Consider the following 23,574-nt stretch of genomic DNA (forward strand, 5'->3'; position numbering starts at 1 on the left):
GATCAAAAACGTGGTATGTTTTAAAAGAGAGTAAACGTCACACATAATGGGATATGATTAGCCTATGTTATAAAGTGTCCTAAGTATCAAGCTGTAAACATGTGCTCTAGCTCAAACAGCTGTCACATTGTTGCTTATACGCTTCATTTGTAATAATATAGATACACTCAAGCCAATCTACGTAATACTTATTAAATGCAACATTTCTACTTTCACCTGAGTTAGGGGGACATTTGTTATCATTATAATATATTATAAAAAAGCGCATTGCATTAGTGAAACAGAGCAATTACATTCATATATCAGATAAGACCACATGTAAAGTATTTTCCAGTTTTTATTTATTTTGGTGTGCTTCAATGTTGTCAAAAGAGCCCGGTGTGGGCGGGGTCCTGACTGTTTTCTTAGGTGGCCCGTTAAAATGCCCGAACTCAAAACACTTCTTTTTCCAAGATGGCGTCGATGAAGGACAGCGACACCGGCCTGTGGCTTCACAACAAATTGGGATCCACGGACGAGCTTTGGACGCCTCCGAGCATCGCTTCTCTCCTCACTGTGTCAGTAATTGACAACATACGGCTGTGCTTTTCGAGTTTGTCGCCGCCGGTGAAGCTGAAACTGCTGCTCGGGATGCTGCATCTCCCCCGGCGGACCGTGGACGAGGTGGGTCGCTTTTCGGTAGCTTTCTGTTAGCCTGACAGGTAAAGTAGGCTTTTAACTTAAAAACACAGCTAAGTAGTCAGCTCAATGTAAGACTAGTAGTTCTAAATCGAAGCATTACTTGTTCTGTTGGTGTTTAACTACAGGTGAAACGTCTAAACATGCTTAATCACCTATTTAGTTAGCATTAGCTTGCTATCTCTAACTGATTATTTGCAACGGTTAATATAGTTAGCGAACTAACGTAAAAAACTATAACATGATATTCCTGCGCCGGGCCGATTTACATCCGTTCTTGAGAAAGACGTCTACACGTAAGTTCGTTAACTAGCTAAACGACCGACTTGACGATATAATCGCGTTTTTTCTGCAGTGGTTGAGCAGCGACACCGGGAAACATTAGCCTAGCTGTCCTCGTTCAGACATTATGGTGGGATGGGCACAAGAGAGCAGAGTGGCCGAGCTGGAGGCGGTCCCAGCATCTAGTCCCACTCATCACTTGATAAACTGCCTCAACGTTAGACACCCGTCATATTTGTCATGCATATTCAGAAAGTGTGTTACAGACAGACTGTCACAATTCCCTTCTTCTGCAAACTACGAATACTCAGATGTTGTACTTAAGTAAAGTAGAAGAACAACAGTGTAGGAATAAATTGGCAACAAAATAAACTTAAAGTACCAAAATTAAAAGTACTTATTATGCAAAATCATGTATTAAATGACTGGATTATTATTTTTGATGGATTCATTTGTTTATCACCGCTGTTAAAAGTGAAGCCAATTTCCTTATTTAATAACGCATATTCAGAAAGTGTGTTAAAACTCAGACTTATATGTATGTACACAACTTTAGTGAATGTGCGTGGCTACATTACCCCAATAAGTCAGCCCTAGTTTCTGTTTTGTTTTGCTTTCAATATAAAATTCGGTTAAGTTGCTCATCTGCAAACATTGCCAAGCGATGAAGAGTTTAGGAATGTTGTGCTTGTACAGTCAGTAGAGCTCTCATGTACTTCACCCAAGGAAATCAGATGAAGTGTAACTAATGCTGCTTGTAACTCAAATGATCTGACATGATTTGATTGCTGCCAGATGTCTGCCTTCATTGTAGTCGATGGTGTTCTTTATTTTAGATACTGTAGGTCGCTCTGATCTTTACTGTTGCTAACATGTCGTCAATGTAAACAAGCTGCATGTAAATAATAATAGTTGACAGATGCTTCACAAATCCTGTTGCATCATTTTGTCACAAGCGGCAGATACAAATCTTGGTGATCAATCGGCGATTACATGGAAGCCATTTGACCTCTAAGAGATCTTCAGCTTCACTGAAGTGACACGGCAACAGGCTGGGAAGGATCAGCAGAAACGAAACAGGCAGCCTTTTGTATTTGTTCTTGTGAATGTAATGCATTTGCGATTTTCTTGCCATTGGTCAAAAGACTTAAAGACAGTACTTTGGGTTTTACATGACTGAAAGCTCAAGACATTAAACTGCAAATAAACAATAATAACGTCAAGTCCTCCCTTTATCATGACCTCCTCAGGTAGGGACAGGTGGTTGTGTTTGGTTTCACGTATAGTCTGAGTAACTCATTTTGTCAAATAAATGTAGTGGTGTGAAAGTGCAATATTTTCCTCTGTATTGTAGTAGAGTCGAAGTACAAAGTAGCAGTAAATGGAAATACTCAAGAAAAGTACAAGTACCCCATCATTATACTGAAGTAAAGTACTTGATCCGAAAGTGTGTTAAAACTCAGACACAACTTTAGTGAATGTGTGAATAGTTTTATTTCCTTTTTATCTCCTCTGTAAAGTGTCTTTGAGCGCTTATAAATGAAATGTATTATTACTAACCCCGTCTTCCTCTCTAGATGAAGGAGGCCCTGTCGGAGATCATCCAGCTGGCGACGGTGGATTCGGAGCCCTGGGTGCTGATGGTCGCAGACATCCTCAAGTCCTTCCCAGAGACCGGCTCTCTCAACCTGGACCTGGAGGAGCAGAATCCAAATGTGCAGGATATCCTCGGAGAGCTGAGGGAGAAAGGTAGGCCCTGTGTGACTGTGTATTTGGTTGTGGTGGACCCACAGCATTGTAATACTAATGTTGTGTTACTCAGCCCGCTGCTCTGGAACAAAGAGTGTAATTACAGCAGAGTATGAACTTATGGTTAATACATAATGTTCTGATACAGTCTGGAAAATAAGAGGGTATTAGAATCTACTAAACACTTGTATTTGTTCTCTGTCAGACCCCTGTCTTTTGATACTTTATGAATAGCTTGAGGGGTTCAATATCTCACATGTGGATATGGTCATAACGTTTGGTGTGTGTGGGAATAGTGAGCATATGTCATTGTTTTGAAATGGCATGTTATGAATGTATTTCTTTTTAGTATTTACGGTACTTTTTTGGTAAAAGCTAACCTCTTTATGCACGAGGCCTTCAGAAGGTTTTCATTAACGATGTAAACCCTTACTAAAGTGTTGCTTTTATCCTTTATAGAGTGTGTATACAACTTTTATTCCATCTGGCCAAAATTGGCATATGGATCCTAATATTTAGTGATATTTTGCGAGCTTGTTTGCTAACATTTTTCATCTGCTAAACATGGGCAAGTGAGGTTGTGAAGCTAGATCCTCCATCTGTCCTTCTGTAAATCTGCTGATTAATCTCTTCCCCTCGTCTTCTGTCCCCCCCCCCCCCCCCCTACCAGTGGGCGAGTGCGAGGCGTCGAACATGCTTCCTCTGGAGTGCCAGTACCTGAACAAAAGTGCGTTAACCACTCTGGTGGGACCCCTTACACCCCCCGTCAAACATTTCCAGCTGAAGAGGAAACCCAAGAGTGCGACACTCAGAGCGGAGCTGCTGCAGAAATGTAAGTTAACCTTCAACCAATACATTTCTCTGCAGTATTTGGAAGCATCAGTGTCATTTCTTCCCTTTGGCTTGATATTGGCCTATTTGTACTTGTTAGGCATGGTTTACGACCGTGTGCAAGATCAGCGCGTGTACTTTGTTGATTATTTGTTCACTGTGCATTACTTTCTTTTCCCTTCTAGCCATAGAGACGGCGCAGCAGCTGAAAAAGACAGCCGGAGTGCCTTTTCACGCCAAAGGGAGAGGACTGGTCAAAAAGATCGACACAACCAGTGAGTTGAATATCAATTTCATTCAGTGCTTCTAAAAAAGTACCATCATTTTGACCTTTTTACTCAGACTCTTGTTGCTGATACATTTGTTACTCTCAGCTCCTCTCAAGGGGATTCCCAACAAGGCCCCGTTCCGCAGTCCCACGGCCCCCAGTATGTTCAGCCCGCCCAGTAACCGCACGCCTATCGCCCCGGCACGGACGCCTCTGCGCAAGGAGAGGGGGGTCAAGGTAAAGTCAGATTCCAGAAAACCCTCCAAGATCAAACTCAAGTCTGAGTCGGTTTATTGTGGGCTAATTTTATCGTGGGCTAGTTTTATCGTGGGCTAGTTTTATCGTGGGCTAGTTTTATCGTGGGCTAGTTTTATCGTGTGCTAGTTTTATTGTGGGCTAGTTTTATCGTGGTTTAGTTTTATGGTGGTTTTATCGTGGGCTAGTTTTATCGTGGGCTTGTTTTATTGTGGTTTTTATCGTGGGCTAGTTTTATTGTGGGCTAGTTTTATCGTGGTTTAGTTTTATTGTGGTTTTATCGTGGGCTTGTTTTATCGTGGGCTAGTTTTATTGTGGTTTTTATCGTGGGCTAGTTTTATTGTGGGCTAGTTTTATCGTGGTTTAGTTTTATTGTGGTTTTATCGTGGGCTTGTTTTATCGTGGGCTAGTTTTATCGTGGGCTTGTTTTATCGTGGGCTAGTTTTATCGTGGGCTAGTTTTATTGTGGGCTAGTTTTATTGTGGGCTAGTTTTATTGCCTAAATGTGTTATCATTTTGGACTTTTTCCTCCTTTTTTAGCTCTTAGATATTTCCGAGCTGGATATGGTCGGCGCTGGAAGAGAAGCTAAGAGAAGAAGAAAGACTTTGGGTAACTATATATCCAGTCTTCTTCCAGCCCACATTTTAAAGCTGCACCATGAGGTCATGAGTTGGTGTCTTCTGCTTTAGAAACGGAGGCGGGAGAGAAAGCAGCCAAAGAAGAAGCGGCAGCCGCAGCGGTGGTGGAGAACACCACGCCAGACTACGCCGCAGGCCTGGTGTCTGCACAGGTACTCTACTGCAAAGCCTTTAAACATGGTCTCAAATGACCGCCTCTCTGACCATCGTAACTAACACCGTTTCGTTTGACAGAAACTGGGGGCGTTGACCGAGAATCCTCTGCCGTCGACCAGCTACCTGCCGGCCACACCCAGCATGGTCCCCTCCTCCTCTTACATCCCCAGCTCCGAGGCACAGCCAGGTTAGACGAACACAGAGAACTGTATTGTTTGCTGAAATAAAAAGTGCTTTTATGTTCTCGCAGAAAAAGACCTCCCTACGGAGCAGGAGGGCATTTCAAGATTCAAATGTGTTACTGTCCTATGCACAAAGCAGCTACAGTGTAGACATGGCAATGAAAATCTTCTGATCTGAGCTCCTCCAACAATGCAACACATATAATAAAATACAAAATAAAAAGTGGTGCAGAAAGTCTATACGCATGTAAATAGAGTTTGTGACCCGCTCTGTCGAAATCAGTCGGAAGTCGCAACGGCTCATTTCAAAATAAACGTGGATTTGCGTAAAAAACAATTTTTTCGTGGTTCGGGTGTTTTGTTTGATTTTAAATAAACAAAGTCTTGGCTTTCAGAATATGAACCTTTTATTTCCAAAATCACACGATAGATAAATGTTTGAAGCTTGTAAAGGGACGAAGACAGCTCTCCCTCGCACTCTGCTCTTCCGCAGCGCCGCCCCCCCTCCCTCCGGCTGAAATTATGAATGTAAGAGTATAATAATCATCGATAACACGGCAGGGTCCGTTACAGTTTGTTTTCATCCGGTTTCAATTAAACAAAGTCTTGGCTTTCAGAATATTAAACTTGTTTCGGCAAATTCAGGTGATAAATACAACTTTGAAGCTTCGGCATAATTACAAGCGGAGAACGGAGTAACTTAACGTCACAGCAGGCACAACAACAGCCGGTGTTTCTCGTGAGTGGTTTCCCCGGGAAACAAACACGCGCTCGCGAGCTTCCCCCAGGCCGGTAATCCAAACGAAAATATGTTTTCCTTCGTATTACTTTGATCATTTCGTAGCCGCTAATAATCAATCGGATGGATTCCAGAGAAGAGGAAACTTTTCTCAAAATGATGACTCGGTGACAGTCAATGTGACGATAGAGCAGGTCACATATGATATGTACAAGAACAGAATATGAAACAAAATAATGTAAATTGAGACAAAATGAAATATGGTTTATTGCGTGGATAACTATTTCTATAAATCGGTATATTACAAAATGACACACAGGAATGTTTATCGGGGCGCTTAGCAGAGCTCAGGTGTTTGCATCATGTCAATCTCACAGTGTCTCTTCTTCTCCACCCCCCTCTGAAGCGAACGCCGGTGGGTCGGGGCGGGACACGCTGCAGTCGGCACGCCAACCAGAGGAGTCGGCAACAGCGGGCGCCGGCGCCACGGCAACACTACCGGGCCAGTACAAACAGAGGACGCCCATGTACAACGCCAGCAACACGACCAACCCCGCGACCCCCACGTCTCCAAGCACGCCCGTCTCCACCCCCGCCAGCAACGGGCCCCCAGCAGCCGCCACCGCCAGCCAGCCAGAGACCCCCACCCAGCCCCCCAGCACCCCTCAGACCCCCACCCCCACGCCACCACAGCCCCAGCCCAAAAAGAATCTGTCCCTCACGGTAAGGTGGAGGTGGAGGTTGCTGGTGGTTCAAAGACACAATCATAGTTTAATTGTAATGTATGGATCTTTAATTCCCTTCTGCTGTTCCTGCTCCTCAGAGAGACCAGATGTACGCCGCCCAGGAGATGTTCAAGACGGCCAACAAGGTCACCAGACCGGAGAAGGCCCTCATCCTGGGCTTCATGGCAGGATCCAGAGGTACAGGAGAAAATGAAATTCTTTACAAACAGTTCTTATGTTTATGCCTGTTCTTTATTCAGTGACTGACTGAATGCAAAGAGGTCAACCACACATCTGCATAAGGTCAACGTTTCTTACCTTAATGAGGAGGACAGTGACTCTGCAACGTTTCCTAAAGAACTACGAAGCTAGGACACATTTGTATTAGGTTAAGTTGGGAGATGAGTCAGAGGTCATATTCGATGTCAGGATCTTGTTCAATTGAAATAAAACCAGTGGCATAAATGCAGGAAGTTACAGGAAGTATCCCGGGTAGTTTCTTAACGCAACAAACCAACCTGTTGGACCCTTTGATAACCCTCTGCTTCCTCCTGCCGTCCTGCAGAGAACCCGTGCCCGGAGCAGGGGGACATCATCCAGATCAAGCTGAGCGAACACACGGAGGTTCTCCCCAAGGCGGACGGCACCGGCAGCACCACCATGCTGGTGGACACAGTCTTCGAAATGAACTACTCCACAGGACAGTGGACCCGTCTCAAGAAATACAAACCCATCACCAACACCTCCTGAGGAGCTTCAAGGCCTCAAAGTCACACATCCCAAATTTCTTATCCCCCGCTTCAATAAAAAAAAAAACTTGTTTACAAGTATTTGCATACACATTTGGGCGAAATCCAGCGCTCGTGCGTCGAGGAGAGACGGGTCCTCCCTTTCCTGCACCGCCAAGATGCAGGACTGAAGAATATTTCTGTACTTTTTGTTCGGTTGTTACCCTTAGCCTTTTTATTGTTTCAGTTTTTATGTCCCATTCCTGAATGATGCTCGGGAGGGGTGAGAGTTATACGAGTTGGAGCAGAGGAGTTGTTCTTACAACAGGTACCTTTTCAACATTTGTACTCCGAGGTACAGGCGTGTCACGGAAAGGAGAAAATACGAGCTGTCTGTATTTTTCTGTATGAAAAACTGAACTTCAGAACTGAATCATAGTTTGACAAAAAAGTTTGACAAGAGAACAATAACGAGAAGTCGTCGTAGAGGTGACCGTAAACGCAAAAGATTTCTCAATGCTGTCAAGTTCTGTTCGGAGCCTTCCGGTTGATGTTTTCTTCGGTTTTTCATCCTTTTTCCGAAGAAAGGAAGAAAATAAAGTGACAACAGACTCCAGGGGGCGTTTCTCATCCTTCTTCCGCAGAAGCTTGGTGTTGGTGCTTCAACTTGGCTTTCCCTGATACTATACATGACATGTTGACAGGCTGATGAACATATTCGGGAGGTTTTTTAAAAATTGCGTGAATGAAGTCAGAGATCCCAGATGTTCAGCTGTAAATCATAGTGACATCATTAAGATAACATATTAAGCTAGTGCTCTAATATGATAGGCTAAGGGGCGGGACATCTCTAAGTGGTGGAGCAATCACAACAGAGGGCAGCTAACCAGAGCAGACTGGGTAATCTATTACATTTTGAAGCTTGTTTTCAGTAAGTATATGAATGGTCCAAAGAGGTTGTATTCTAAAGTCTGCCTGAATGTAATCACTGCGTAGGTGTGTAGTGTGATTCTGTGTAGTTTATTTATGGCATCCCGTTGGGTTCGAGGTCATCTGAACAGGACGTCGCACGCTCACTGCTTGATAGCGCGCGAAGGTCCGTTTACGCCGGTTGACAACATCGTTATGGGGAAATGCAAGTCTGCGTCCAAATGGTTGGAAGATAAGGAGGAAGGACAATCAATACTGAGTGTATATAGTAAATGTGAGGTGAAGTGTGTCGCCAATGTAACCGGTTGAAAAGTGGCGATGAGGTCTTAAAATGTATGGAAAGGGTCTTAAATTACATTTGACTTCAGGATTAGTAGCTAAATACAAATCTGAAAATGTGCATAATGGGACCCCTTTAAATTGGTATTCCAGTATTTGTTATACCAGGTGTGGCTGGAAGGAATTTCAGAGCCCCGGGTGAAACCTCAACCTGACGTTTATCCCACTTCAGTTCTTGTAAAGATTAAGCAAGCAAGATATAAGCTGTAAATGAGTGAGCCATTAGAAGTGCAGGTAGGTGGTGCTACATTTGGACCGAGTCCAGTGCTAACTGTTACCCTTAGTTACAGTCTTAGCTGCTAAACTATGTTAATCCTCTGCTGAATGTAGGACTATTTGTACACACATCAAGTTTTCTCATGTAACTCTCAGCCAAGAATAAGTGAATAAGTAAGTGTCCCGAAAAGACAGCTTATTCATTTAAGTTAAGAAACGTGTTCTTTACTGTTTAGCAAGCGGTGAAAAATAGCAGTTGGGAATTTCATTAGTTTTGAGTGAGTTAAAAGAACCACAAATATTTTGCTGAAGTTATAAATAAGAACAAATATTCCGTTTTTTATTAAAAGAAACAAATTAGATGCAGCATAAACCAGGCACAATTATTATGTGACATTCACATTACCACACAACTAACATTTTGTCACCATACTTAGTGGTTTTATTTATCTCTACATCTGCACAAGTGTGAGAGCATGGCTGTGGTCAAATAGTCTATTATCACTTTTCCATGACGATGATGGAAACCGTCATGACAACTCTAATGTATAGACAATTATAACGGTGACAAACTCAATGCTGTTTTTTTGCAATTGAAGTATTCCTGGTCATAATCTCACCTCCTAAGAAAGGTTGTTTTCTATCGATCCAAAATGTAGAATTAAGTTAAGAATGTTCGCTTTGTATGTGTAACTGTACAGACACACACAAAAACGTGGAAAAATGAACTGTCCATGTTCTATAAGAGGTAGGTATCTACACTGCATTGTTGTTAAACATATTGGAGACCCATTCACCAACAGCACAGAGCTGTTGATATGAACACACACACACACGTGAAAATCTATCTTTTTTTAAAGCTTGTGCTCATGATTTGAACTGAGCAAATTATAAAAGAATGACTGACATTTATTGGTACAACTCAGTAGTGCAAAAAATCTCGTCACTTCAACATCCAGTGATCTGATTGTACCCCTTTGTGAACTACAGCAAGCAGCCAGGCAGATAAGTCCCACAATCTTCAGTCTGGAGATTTGGTTGTGTGTGTGTGTGGTTTTATTTGGCCCCAGGGTCCCTCCAGCCTCCGAACGTTTTCTCTAGGAAGACAGCCACCTCGAGGGTCAGGTGGTCCTGCAGCTTCCCAGCGACCACCTGCAGCCCCAGGGGAAGACCCTCCTCGTTCAGACCCAGGGGGCACTGAGTGACCGGCAGACCCAGGATGTTGATTATAGCTGCAGGCAGAGGAGGGGGAGAAAATGTTTAATGTTTTTCTTTCACAACTTCAAAGTCAACTTATTGTCAATCTTTCAGTTTGTGTGTAGACAGAGAGATCGAAATACCATTTCCCACAATCCCGAATACAAAATACAAATATATACACAATCAGACACGTTTATACATAGTCACACATAAAGACATAAATACAAGCACAACAATCAATATATACAAAACAGTCACTGAGAAATGTACATTAGTGCAGGACCGTCCATAGCAGCACACTTTACAGGAGGACGGCAGTTATCCTGGAACCCACATATGACGTTTTGTGTTTGTCAAGCTTTCTGATGGATTTAGAAGCCTTTATTATAATAGTCTGAATTGTAGAGATGTTGACGATGTCCCAATGGAGTTCCCAACAATTCTATTATGTTGGGCTTTTGTGTCATTTCTTATTATTAATCTGCAGGAACATCTTTTTTAAAAAATGGCCTTATAATCAGGGAAGCCTTGTTCGAGTCAACACAGTAAATTAGCAGGGAATTTAAATGTTGTCAAAACTAATGTCATTGCCGATTGGAGAAAAGTAAGCCTTTTTATTGAAACAAATGTTTTTCTAAAATGACTTGATACTAAAACTCGAGGCAGTAATGTCAAAAGTATGACGAGGACTGACCTGTGTAGGCGAAGTCGAAGGGTCTGAAGAGAGGGTGGTGGTGTTTGGGGGCCACCCTGGGGTGCGTGGGGTACAGGAAGACCCCGTCAGTGCCCAGCAGCTCGTCTACCTTCTTCTGCAGCTTCTCCTTCTGCTGGAGGATGAAGGGCGACGGTTTGGGGTGCGTCATCTCAATCAGGGCCAGGCCTAAAAACGGGATTAATGCAGATTAATACCAGACAAAATAAATGATAATAATCAATGTTTTTGTCCCTCTTACCGATAGCAGCCATGGTATGCTCTGATTTCCCCACCATCCATTTCAGCAGCTCCCACAGAGGCCATATGGGACGTCCTGGTTCCCCCATCAGCTCTGAAAAGGCCTGAGGAGGCTGAGGCAGGGAAAAACACACACTAAGTACTAATTACATCGAGCAGGCGGGATGAGAAAACTAAAGCCCTTTTGTACTTAAAGCATGTAAATGTCACAAAATACTAATATGAACCTGAAAATGAGCATAATATCTCCTCTATAATATAAGTTACTTATTAGTCTTAAAGTATCGAACCGCACCGCACTGAAATATTGCTTTGAGTTAAAAAAAGAGAGACAAAGTAAAGCAGAATGAAGAAGTGATTGTGTCACTATAATCTGTTTAATCTCACAGGGTTTTTCTTTACTGCAGCAATACCCCTCTTCCACATGTAGTGGCCTGTTGATACTAGCGTACACACAGGGTTGGGTTGTAACGGAATACATGTAACGGTGTTACGTAATCAGAATACAAAAATCAAGTAACTGTATTCAGCTCGCGTTATATTTGAAAACTAGTAATCTGATTATAGATACTTTCGTAAACAGACAGACATGCAGACAGACAAGCAGGCAGACATGCAGACAGACATGCAGACAGGCAGGCAGGCAGGCATGCAGGCATGCAGGCAGGCAGAGAGACAGACAGACAGACAGACAGACAGACACACACACAGACAGACACACAGACAGACACACACAGACAGACACACAGACAGACAGACATGCAGACAGACAGACAGACAGACAGACACACAGACACACAGACAGACAGACAGACACACAGACAGACAGACAGGCAGACAGACAGACAGACAGACAGACACACAGACAGACAGACATACAGACAGGCAGACAGACAGACATACAGACAGACATGCAGCGTGTCTGTGAGGCCCCGTTTAAAATATATTGAAAGTTAGAAATGGAGATGGTTCGATAAAATGTGCAAGATAACGTTTATGTAGCACTCCTTTGATGTTGAAATGGTGACATTTCATAACAGATCAAATCAAAGTGAATGGCCTGCTGCTGCTGAATGCATGGGGCAAGTGACTAGAACACGTTTTTAAAGTTATTACATCGTTTCAGATAAGAATAATGAATTACAATAATAATTTATTCTATTTAGGGACGCCTTTCAAAGCACCCAAGGACACCTTACAATTTATAACATATTCTAAGGAAAGGTTTAAGACAGGACTGAAGGACTATTTCACCAAGATGTTGTGTGAGTTCTTGATAAGCCATTAAAACAGTCAAATGAGTGTCTCCTGTGCACCAAAACATACCCATCGGTTATGGAAAAGAAAGTATTCCAAAAGTATTCTAAATGTAATCTGAACACGTAACTGTATTCGGATTACTTTCAGAGCCATGTATTCAGTATTCAGGAACTAATTGCATTTACAAAGTAACCCTCAACCCTGCGTTCAGTAATGTTCTGCTGTTCTGTTCTAACGGTTGAGCCGCTTCGCCACACATCAGGGCGAATGGTTTACTCTTTAAATAATATAATAATAATTCATTTATTTTCTTTATCAGTGAAATGAATTTGAAAGCTAACCAATGTTTTTAAGTCACAAACTAAAGCTTTCAGAGAAATGCAGAAAAAAGAGAAAGAAAAGAGTTTATCCTTTTAAACTGTCAAATACAATTATTTAAATAAATAGTAAGATATGTCAGACCAGGATGATAATGACTTATCAGACTAACGAAGGACCCTGCAGAAGTGTGTGTGTGTGTGTGTGTGTGTGCGTGTGCGTGTGTGTGTGTGTTGTGCTGTGCCCTGGCAGCTAAACGCACTAGTGATCCCTTTCCTGACAGCAGACCACAACAGGTGCTGTGACTCAGACTCATATGAAATGTTCTCCCTAAGACACACTGTTCTGGACAGGCATGCAGCGGGCACTCTGCTCTGCTCCACCCACCTTGCCCTTCTCGTCAGGAAGACCCATGTACGTGTTCCAGATCTGGAAGCTGTAGCGGAGCTCAGGGAAATTCACTTCCTGCACCTCCACTCCGAGGTCGGCCTCCAGACGCTGCACCACCTGGGGAACATCACATGACGACCTTTAAATCTAAAAACAACTCCCGATAAGCGCCGTTTCTCCAGCACACATCTGACGCACCTTCCTCTGAATCTCCAGGAGGTCTTTGCTGATGGGGAATGTCATCGGAGAGCCGCCATCATGAGGGATGGTGAAGAACCGAAGCTTCTTGAGCTCCACCTTCGTGTTTAAGGACAACCTGAGCACACATGTAAAGAAGTATTGTAGATTAAACATTAGCCGTTACAGCTCAAAGATTTACACGCCGTCAGCTGTTGGCCCTGGTAAGCACTTTGGATTGTGGCTCGAGCTCTGTGCGTTCACTTCAGGGATGAGGGTGTAAAGGAATACAGCATTATTTACACTTCTAAATGGCATATCTGCACACTCACATATACCCGAGGAAGACCGGTTGTGATGGATACTCGTAACAGAGATGAATTGTATTGATATGACTGCTTTGTCTGTCAGTGTGCTCTTGGAGACACTTTTTCCAAGGTTCACGGATGTATTATGTTTTTTCTTCCGGTCATACTTAGTTACTTATCTTTCTGTCTGGTGTTTTGGGACATAATGTTCCCCTGCTTTTTACTCTTTGGAAAACATTTTGTGACCCACTTTCCCAGGAGAACCGCTTCATAAGGCAGTCCTACGTGGATGTGCGGCGGCTCAGAATGGGATTATACAAGCCGTTAGATAACACCTGCTTTGAATGCGAGTTGGATAAGACTGTGAGCTCTTACATGTGAGCTTTGGGGCCCGCCATGATCTTGAGCATGGGCAGCAGGTCTTCAGCGTAGCGGCACATGGGTCCGCTGCTGACGTACTCTGATTGTCTGCCAGTGGGGGGGGGGTACTGGTTGTCCGGGGACACGACACCTGCAGAAACACATCACAGTGTCCAATATGTACATGCACTGTTTTTTGCATTATGGTTCAATTGACATCCGGTGTTCTCTCACCAGGAGTGGTTTTATGGCCAAATATCCCATTGAAGAAACACGGCATACGGATGCTGCCGCCGATGTCGGATCCCACGCCGATGACGGCCCCTGCTGCTCCCAGAATACTGCCCTCCCCACCTGAGAGGGGAGGAAGGGGGACGGAGAGAGAGGAGAGATAAGTGAGTGGATCTGCTTAATCAACTGTCGAAAATTCCACTAGGTACATTTTCACTTCCACTTTATGACATTTTTGAAGATGTAGAAAATGTCATTGTTTTACTTCTGGGTACATTTAAAATGAGACATGGTGAATGAAATATTTGTATGTGTTTACCACTATCTTAAACTTATTGTTGAGGAAATATATCACTCTACCACCATTGTCAGCGTTCAGGCATCGAGATACAACTCTCTCAGAATCAATTTGTTGATTCAGCAAATGTCTTCGTCCAGCTGTAACTTTGATAAATCCTCAGTGTCTGACATCCGTTTGAGCTCTCCAGGGTTTCCTTGTGTTCCGAGTCCTTGCTCCAACAGTTTCATTTACACTAATATTTTCTCCTGACCCAAATGTTTGTCACACATGATTCGTTCGTGAATATTCTCCGATCATTATCTGTTTTTAGACTTGATGGCTTTGAGCAATTGTGTACTGTTGTTGGCCTAGGTCAGAGCCTCTGTGTTAGTGGATGCAATGTAGTGTCATGTGATTATCAGGGGACACCGGAGCTACCCATGAAGACACACAGAAAGATATCCGTTCTTATATGAATGCTTCTTGACTTGAAAAACATTTGCCTAAAAGAGAGGTCCTTTGTAAAACTCCCCCTCAGTTAAAAGTTCAAGCAGCAGTTGCTACCTGAGCTTCCTCCCACGATCCTCTCCAGGTCGTACGGGTTGTTGGTGATGCCGCTCAGATGGTTGTGGGTCTCGGACCACATGCACAGCTCGGGGGTGTTGGTGACGCCCAGTGGGATGGCCCCCGCTCTCTTCAGCAGGGCCACAGGAGGAGCGTCCACAGTGGCCACCACTCCTCTCCTGGAGACCAGACCGGTGGTAAAGGGCATGCCTGCAGGACGGACAGGTGGGAAAGTGCTGAGCTGCAGCGTTAAATCAAAACCAAAGGGTATGTTTCACGGTGTGCTCCAACTATCAAAGCTTCTTGTTATTGATGTATGTGATCAGGAGCGTTCTGGAGGTTACCCTGCAGGGCGAAGGACTCCTTGACAGAGAGGGGGACTCCCAGTAGAGGCAGCCGGTCCTCCAGCACCTCCTCCCCCCCTGTCTCCTCCTCGATCAGCTTGTCCACCTGGCTCGCCTCCAGGAGGGCAGCATCAAACCTGGACGCAGAATGAATGACCCAAATCTGTTTAATTTAGGATCATCAAAAAAATGATAGCACAAGTACATATTGTACAGAAGTATAAAGAAAATTGCAGAATAAAAAAAAGTATAATAATTTAGCTGCAAAAACCCACAAGTTAGTACATATTGATAAAATGGCACAATATAGAAGCCCAATTCTATTATAAATGTATCTTATGGTTCATCTCTCTATAACTACTTAATGGTCTTTTGTAATGTTCAGAAAAAGGGTGAAAAAAAGCCTTTTTTACTTACAATGTTTCTTTGAACCGTCACATTTGAGAACCAGCTAATATTTGTCTAAAAATATGATTAAAACTTTTATCCGATTTTTTTTCTGTCAATCAATGAATTGGTTACTCTTTGCTTCTCTAGACGCACATAGAACATACAAGATTAAAGTACCAGATAAAGAAGAATAGTTCTATCTTGCCTGTCTTTGATTACAGCGTTCACAAAAGGGTTGACTTCCTGGATCCTGTCGATGTAAGCCCGCACCACCTCCACACTGGACACCTGCAGAAACAGAAGGAAAGCGTCCACACGTTTCAAAACAGGAAAACAAAACAAACTGCCAGAAATGGGCCAAATCTCCATTGTATTCCTCCAGATCAAATAAGAAACAGGTTCACCTGCATCCAAAGAGCGAGGTGTGGATATGTAGTATGGCTGCAGTGATTCCATTAGACGTTATTGTGCAAGTTATGTCATCAGTTCACCTATTACTCGTGCACATTTCACAAGATTAAACTAGTGCATTTCTTTAAATGTATAGGACCAATTATATATTCTAAAAAAGCATCACATTTGCATAAAAGCAAACTGCAGGAAATACTGCCATCAAATACAATGATAACACAATTTGTGAAGCTTTTTGTAATGCACTTATACTACAATTTGCCTAACACTGTAATGCACACAATACCACACCCATACCTGTCTGATACGGCAAAGATATACTTCATATCGCATGCTATATAACAGGCTTTAATGACATTGTAAAGCAATGTGTGTGTCCCTTTTATAATATGTAGGCTATATAAAGAGCAGGGATGCAAACTCATCAGGTATGAAAAAGGTGACAAGGATCCGATCCCCCGACCCCACAGAATATCGGCTTTAAAATGAGGAATAACAGGATGTTAGCCATCAGAACAACTAAAGCAGCAGTTAGTAATAACAGAAACATTAAAGAGTCACATCTAATAGAAATATATAAAAGCATTTATTTTAATTGTGTAGCAGTCAGTTTATCATTTTGGCTATTGAGCATTTTGAAAATGTATTTCCAGTGTTAAATCAGACTTTAGTTCCACCTGGAGTAAATCCACCAGCTACCCTGCAGTCTACAAAGTCATTCAAACTAGCTGCACCTTTACCAGCTTTGAGAACACTTTCATGATCAATCATTATAAAACATATCATATATATTATTCTGAAATGGACCAATCTGCACAGTGACTACTTTTACTGTCGCTACTTTCACTATATTTTGATGAGAATACTTTTCTACTTTTAATTGAGGAACATTTTGAATGCAGGACTTTTACTGTAACAGAGTATTCCTACACTCTGGTACTTCTCCTTTTACTCAAGTACAAGATCTGAGTACTTCTACTTTTACTCAAGTACAAGATCTGAGTACTTCTACTTTTACTCAAGTACAAGATCTGAGTACTTCTACTTTTACTCAAGTAGCCTACAAGATCTGTGTGCTTCTACTTTTACTCAAGTACTTCTACTTTTACTCAAGTACAAGACCTGAGTACTTCTACTTTTACTCTAGTACAAGATCTGAGTGCTTCTATTACTCAATATCTATACTTATACCACCTCTTTATAGCCTATGAAAAAAACTATTAGAAAACGAAGGCTAAAGCTAACATTAGCAGATAGTGATAATGTATGCTAGTTAGCTAGCTAGCTCAACGATTCCTTAAATAATATTGCGACAGAAAAACTTCTCAGTGCACATCACGCTCTGCGCTCCGACAGGGAGCTCTGCTCTGAACACCTGAACGGCCCGTTCTAACAGCTGTTCACCAGCGGTCCAGTCTGTGCCACAGTGACTCCGGACCGCACAGTTAATATTAACGAACGCACCCGTAGGTAATGCAGCTGCTGAAGCTAGACCCTCATCGCGGAGCAGCAGAGCCGACAGGCAGGACGACTCGAGCACATAGCTCGCGCTTCATTATAATATATAAAAAAAGAACACCATGCGTGTATGATGGCACATAACAGCTCGCGGCCGCAGATTACTCCGGGTCCCTTTGTCCTACCTATGTGCTTTTTTATTTCCTTTATTATGATGCTATCACACCTGTGGAATAAAGGTGACAAGTTTGCATCCCTGTAAAATGCAGGTGTTGTTATTCCACAGGTGTGATAGCATCATAATAAAGGAAATAAAAAAGCACATAGGTAGGACAAAGATCCCTTGACATTGCACACGAGTTTAGAAAGCTTTGGCTGAAAAACGTATTTTGTATTAATTGTAAATAGCTATGCTGCCAAGCCAGATGTTGAGACTATCATCCAACTGCTTATGAACAGTTTGATCATCTAAAATCACATTAACCTAAAATATATAAATAAGAAAAAAATATTGGTCTATTAAACACGCTAAATCTCGTGTTTCCAGCAGCGGTTGTCCCGCAGTTTGACCCCGGGAACACACCTCTTTCCTCCGGATCTTCTTGGCGAGCTGCGTGGCGGAGGCGAGCAGCAGAGGGTCGCTGACGGGCGGCAGCTTCTTCCCGGGCATGGAGGTGCTCCGGGGCGACAGGAGTCGGAACAGCATGAAGAGCAGCCCCATGACCGCCTTGAAAAGCCACACCTGGGCCTTTTCCAGCCGTCTCAGTGCCATGTTTGCACCGCGGGGGGAGGACGGAGAGTCAGCGGTTGTTCGGCCGTGGTCGTCACGCCGGCTCGGTGACACTCAGCTCGGATCTCCTCCTGTCACACTGCCGCTGGACGATAAATATAAACCTGCTGAGTCAAGCTACCACAGGTTAGTCAGGGTACAACCGGAAGTGGTGCTTTTGCCTACTTAACCCATAAGAACCCGGACCCATTTCTACTTTTGGGGAAATTAAGGGGAACATAATTTAGACTAAATAGACCACCTAGAACACATTTCTGACAAGTAACCCCCCCCCCCCCTAGTGACATAGCCTATGTCACATTCGGCTTTAATGGTAAAATAACTGTTATATAACTTCATTAATGAGGATGATTTGTTTTGGTTTAAATTAGTTTGAACATTCTTTGAATTAAATAATAAATAATATATTAACTAAATATAATTGAATCAGAAGATCATAATCATATTTCTAATTGTGCATATGTCACTCCGGGTTTACTGTGAAAGTTTAGGGTTAAAGTCCCGATGTTTGTCTCGTGTTTCATATCAATTTGATCAAGAAATGTTTCCACAACAGGTTAAATGTAATAAAGGACATGTTATGTAAGCATTGTAATTTTCAGGGATGAGCGAAGCAGGCAGATTTCTCAGAAAAAACACCTTTATTCCAAGGCTAAATGAAACCAAACAGAACTCTTCCCCGTGAACAACGTCAAACTACAACAAGGAACTCACAAAGACTAACATAAAACACAGAACCTAAATGCACACAGGACTAATCAAACAAACAAGAGACAGGTGAGGAGGGAGGAGAAAACACAAGGGCACCAGGTGAACACAATCGGGTAATCAGGGAGGGAAAACAGACAGAAAGCAACAGGCAAGACAGAAGGTGAACACTTTTCAAAATAAAACAGGAAACCAAAGACAGAAAAAGACAAGACAAAACACAACACAGACAGATCGTGACAGTAATTCTTAAATGGCTTGAATTTTACCTTTAGCTCGTTCTGTCACACTTGTTAGCCTGGCACATGGACATCTTGGACGTGTTGTTATGGGAACATAACATCACATGACCTGGACCTGGACCCACCAGACTGTTCAGTGTGTGTCACTTGGGGACAGGCCCAGTTCTACGGGGTGCATAAGGGTGCATTGCACCCTCAGTTGAGTCTTTATGCACCCTCATTTGAAAAATTAAAAGTGAAAAAAAAAGAAGTGAAAAAATAAATAATCTAAAGTAAAAAATATTACATATATAATAACAATAATAATAATTGTAGTAATAATAAGAATATTAAGAAGAATATAGTCAATGATGGACATCAGAAAATGGTTAAAACAACCAGCTCTTATCGCCAGCAGTAACACTGCATCTACTGCAGGTAATAACAGTTCAGATCATGCGGACATTACGTTAGCCGCGGCCACTGTCGTGGACACTAACGTCCTCCCGCCCGACTCGCCGGCTTTGCCCGCCTCCCCCACTGAGGCAGAGCACCCGCAGCCGTCTTCGTTGCCCCAAACACCGCCACCCCTCGGCGGCCCGCAAGTGCCAGAGGACCTCGGCAAAACAGAGCCTGCCCAGGTATATTTAAAAAAGTACCCAACTCGCCTGTACAGTGGGGTAAGGCGCTCATTTTGCAGCTCATGGCTGGAATATTCATGTAAAAAGATGCCATCTTCTGCTATGCATGTAGTCATTTCGGTTCAAGTAGGCCTACGTCAGATGCCTTCACCACAACTGTACCAGAGTACCAACCGCTGTCTCCTGGTACTCATCTGAGTAACTCACTCACTAAAAATAAAATACTATATGACAGTAAAACAAGAATACAGTTTAAAAGGGGAGTGATTTGTAAAATATCCATAAAGAAAAAGTAAATCTGTTTACAGTTCTGTTTCATCTGGGTGTTGAGATGTATCCATAGATCTCTTCATTTTGCTCTCAAAGTTGCAACCCTCAATCGCCAATATTTCATCATAAATATGTTTGTTTATTTTAGCAAACCATGCTCCAAGTAAAATTGAATAGAAATGATAATGTATAATCTTTTTGAAAAATAGAGATCGCACATCAGTCCTGTGTACAGATCAGTTCGATAAAGTCATGCCTAAACAGCGACATTTTACACGATAAATACGGGTTTAAATAGCTGCATTTTCCACGGAAGGCGAGTGGCAGCAACATGCTTCACACAAAGCTTCGGGGATTACTCGACACACGCTCCGAAGCCTCGGCGCAATAAGTAACATCACTATTTAGAACCAAATCGTGCAACAGCTAACTCACCATAACAAAATGTGCTTTTGTCTGCAATGGGGTCCACAAACACTGAGTGCAACAGCTGTTTGCAATGGCGTGACAGCCTCTATAATTAACGAGCCCATATGATATTAAACCATGATTAGTAAGGCTTAAAACTATAGAACAATATGTTTCTGCATGTGAATAAAATAAATAAACACAGACACGAATCACTCACCACGTTCAGGGGCGACGCCAGGGGGTAGCTTGGAGTTGCTATAGCAACTCCAACAATTGGCCTAGCAACGGCTTAGCAACCCCATTGTTTTGTTATGAAAATGTATCTATACACATTCTCGCGAGATCTATCAGGGGTCGTTGTTCGCTCCCATCGCTCTAGTCGCTCGAGTTTGACCGCGGCTGCCAGCTGTGTTTACTGGCATCATTCAAACAAGACGCGCTGGCTCGGGAGCTACAACTACAACAAAATGAACATATTTTACTGTGATTAAATTGTAATACACGTTTCTAAATGATGCCGAAGTAACAACATACTGATACCGGTTAGTAAAAACCATGAATTAATGCTTGACAAGTCTGCAGACAGACGGCAGGCAAAAACCCTTTTAAAACGCTTGTTTTATGAATGAAGATCGGGTCGACCAGGCTAAGCTAACGTTGTATATGCTCACACTCATAACAACGGCCTACAGACATACATAAACCAGCGACTGTATTCGCCATGACATAGACAGTCTGTGGTTTGTACTTGTTTCACTTTTGTCCAGTTTCTGAACAGATATGAGGAGCTGTGAGCTCTGTGTGCTAACAGCTAACGGCTGATGTTTTCTGGTTGAATGTCAGTGACGGCAGGCTGAGATCCTCACCACTGCTGTGTGTGTGTGTGTGTGTGTGTGTGTGTGTGTGTGTGTGTGTGTGTGTGTGTGTGTGTGTGTGTGTGTGCGCGCGCGTGCGTGCGTGCGTGCGCGTGTGCATGTGTGTGTGAGATGATGAGGTTAAATGCCACAGCATGCCAGTTGAAACAGTGAACGATTGCTATTGTGTACTTGTAGGCTCAGTGTGTAATGGTATTATACAAACATATTGTAGGAGCACAGAAACAGTGTTCAAATTCTGCTTTTACAAACTTATTTTGGTTGTGCTTACCTTGCGAAGTAATGTTATATAAGCTGTAGCGTTTTGTGAAATGCTGTGGTGTTTTCTGAAATGCTGTGGTGTCTTGCACTTCAGGGCCACCGTAGTTATAAGTGTCAAAGGAATGTTTTTAATGTAAATAATATTAATGATAATATCGTAGCGTGTCCAAGTTATAGTTATTTCAGTTATCAGATGTGCACAGTTTTAGTACATTTGTAAAGTTATTTAGGCAATGTTGTTGGTGGGAGTTAGGGAGAGACCGCCCCTTCCAGGGGGGTATACTGCGAAGCAGGATTTTCGCTTAGCCGGCTAAATTCAGGGAAAACTCCGGCTTTCCGGTCATCCGAAACTGGTTCTCTTTTTAGCAGGCTAGATCTCCATGGTAATATATGCTAAACAGCTAACCTGGTCGGGACCAGATTAGGTTGCAGGCTAAGAGCTCAACTCAGTGAAAGCACCGCCTGCTGACCAATCAGAGCTCAGTGTGCGGAGTTTAAAGCGATCAAGTCATATTACAGGAGAAAGGAAATACAGAAAAGCTGCCGTTGCAGGAAAGACGGCCGGCGAAAATCACCGACTGTGTGAACGTGAACATGAATAGAATATCTCCTCCATCTTCAGAGCAATCTGACTATTATAACATTAGCGTTAAGAAAGCTTACTGAAATATCGGCCACAACATAAGTAACCGGATCAGAGTAGGCTACATTAAGTACAGTCCGCGGCATATCACTTCATAATGTATCATATATCTCCTGATCTGAGTCAGCTGAGCCGTATCTGGCCGTGCAGCACTCACAGCGTCACAGACTGTATGCAGAAGTATTATTTTAAGCAACACATAAGTTGACGAAACACTCGAGACAAATGTAATTGAAGTCAGATCGTGTTTTAGACGGGGCAGTGATATCATAAACCTGTTAATGTACGCATTCAAACACTTTTTCTTTTGCCAGCTGTATTCACCTTGCAGGTGCAGCTATGTGGCTTTGATCCTGGATAAAGTGTTTAAGTCATGGATGTTTAAAGTTTAACTTCTTCATTTTTGACTAGTATTAAAGTTCACTTTTCATTCAGGAAGTATGACGCTGCGCTGTCAGTACGCTTCTCCATGTTTGTGATTGGTCGAATGCTCCAGATACCACCCCTTTCATGTGAACGCGCACCTAACTAGATAGGAAACGGCTGGCTTGAGCGATCCACTTGATAACCAGCGTCGTAGTACAGTTTAGCGAGAGCGCGTATGTTTTGGATTAGGCCAACCGGCTAACTCAAACATATCCAGGTTAGGTTGAACCAGCTTCGTAGTAGTGTGTGTGTGTGTGTGTGTGTGTGTGTGTGTGTGTGTGTGTGTGTGTGTGTGTGTGTGTGTGTGTGTGTGTGTGTGTGTGTGTGTGTGTGTGTGTGTGTGTGTGTGTGTGTGTGTGTGTGTGTGTGTGTGTGTGTGTGTGTGTGTGTGTGTGTGTGTGTGTGTGTGTGTGTGTGTGTGTGTGTGTGTGTGTGTGTGTGTGTGTGTGTGTGTGTGTGTGTGTGTGTGTGTGTGTGTGTGTGTGTGTGTGTGGAGGGAGTACGGTAGGAGTTGTGTTCGAGTGTGGGGAAAAGTCATAATGAGTGTTATACTATTGATTGGTTCTGTAAGGCGTGGCTGTGGCCGTCAATACCAGAAAATAAAGAGAAGGTTTTGGACATTGAAGGCTCGAGATCTGTGATCTTGAATAGCGGTGAATGCTACAATATGAACAGGCTTGTGCTTGGTCCACTGGTATTGTTTGTTTATTTATTTTGAAAATTAACTAGCAACGCCGTGCTGTCATATAGCAACTGCTAAGCTACTGCAGCAAAAAAATCCTGGCGCCGCCTTTACTATATAACTACTACATTGTTTAATATCCCCCAAACTCAAACCCACCCTAAAACATGTCTGACTAGATAAAGAAAATTAACATTTATGTAATCATTTATCAGCTCTGTTTTATGTCTCCTTTCTGATGGTATAAATCAGTGGTTGAAACATAGTACGACTTTGAGGTACTTCT

The 23,574-nt window shown here is 42.8% G+C and overlaps 3 protein-coding genes and 1 long non-coding RNA gene across 5 annotated transcripts in view; 3 read left to right on the top strand and 1 right to left on the bottom strand.

Moving 5' to 3' along the window:
- The first annotated feature begins 338 nt into the window (after positions 1-338).
- Positions 339-7,848, top strand: nelfa (negative elongation factor complex member A). Of its 2 annotated transcripts, none has more exons than XM_034106638.2 (11): positions 339-663; positions 2,538-2,709; positions 3,380-3,541; positions 3,726-3,815; positions 3,915-4,045; positions 4,604-4,673; positions 4,754-4,854; positions 4,937-5,045; positions 6,186-6,502; positions 6,603-6,702; positions 7,070-7,848. In XM_034106638.2, the coding sequence occupies exons 1-11, from the start codon at positions 454-456 to the stop codon at positions 7,252-7,254; spliced, it is 1,647 nt and encodes a 548-aa protein (XP_033962529.1). In that variant the 5' UTR covers positions 339-453; the 3' UTR covers positions 7,255-7,848. The 2 variants fall into 2 exon arrangements, with proteins under 2 accessions (XP_033962529.1, XP_033962530.1); XM_034106639.1 differs by having other exon boundaries at positions 570-701.
- A 1,181-nt stretch (positions 7,849-9,029) lies between these two features.
- On the bottom strand, positions 9,030-18,226 carry faah2b (fatty acid amide hydrolase 2b). Its single transcript, XM_034105675.2, has 11 exons — positions 17,944-18,226; positions 15,697-15,779; positions 15,102-15,238; positions 14,758-14,967; positions 13,917-14,036; positions 13,698-13,833; positions 13,036-13,153; positions 12,835-12,954; positions 10,871-10,982; positions 10,612-10,797; positions 9,030-9,949 (listed from the first exon to the last, which is right to left on the bottom strand). Exons 1-11 carry the CDS (start codon positions 18,130-18,132, stop codon positions 9,774-9,776), a joined length of 1,587 nt encoding a protein of 528 aa, XP_033961566.1. The 5' UTR covers positions 18,133-18,226; the 3' UTR covers positions 9,030-9,773.
- On the top strand, positions 13,151-14,876 carry LOC139435721 (uncharacterized). The gene is made up of 3 exons (XR_011644934.1): positions 13,151-13,238; positions 13,920-14,077; positions 14,786-14,876. It is a non-coding gene; the product is annotated as an uncharacterized lncRNA (long non-coding RNA).
- tesk1b (testis associated actin remodelling kinase 1b) overlaps positions 18,187-23,574 on the top strand; it is a 37,317-nt gene continuing 31,929 nt past the window's right edge. Inside the window, exon 1 of the mRNA XM_034105674.1 lies at positions 18,187-18,276. The gene's annotated coding sequence lies outside the window, so the exon portion shown is untranslated. The remainder of the gene's footprint in view (positions 18,277-23,574) is intronic.

Source organism: Pseudochaenichthys georgianus, chromosome 18 (assembly GCF_902827115.2).
Source record: "Pseudochaenichthys georgianus chromosome 18, fPseGeo1.2, whole genome shotgun sequence".
NCBI lineage: Eukaryota > Metazoa > Chordata > Actinopteri > Perciformes > Channichthyidae > Pseudochaenichthys > Pseudochaenichthys georgianus.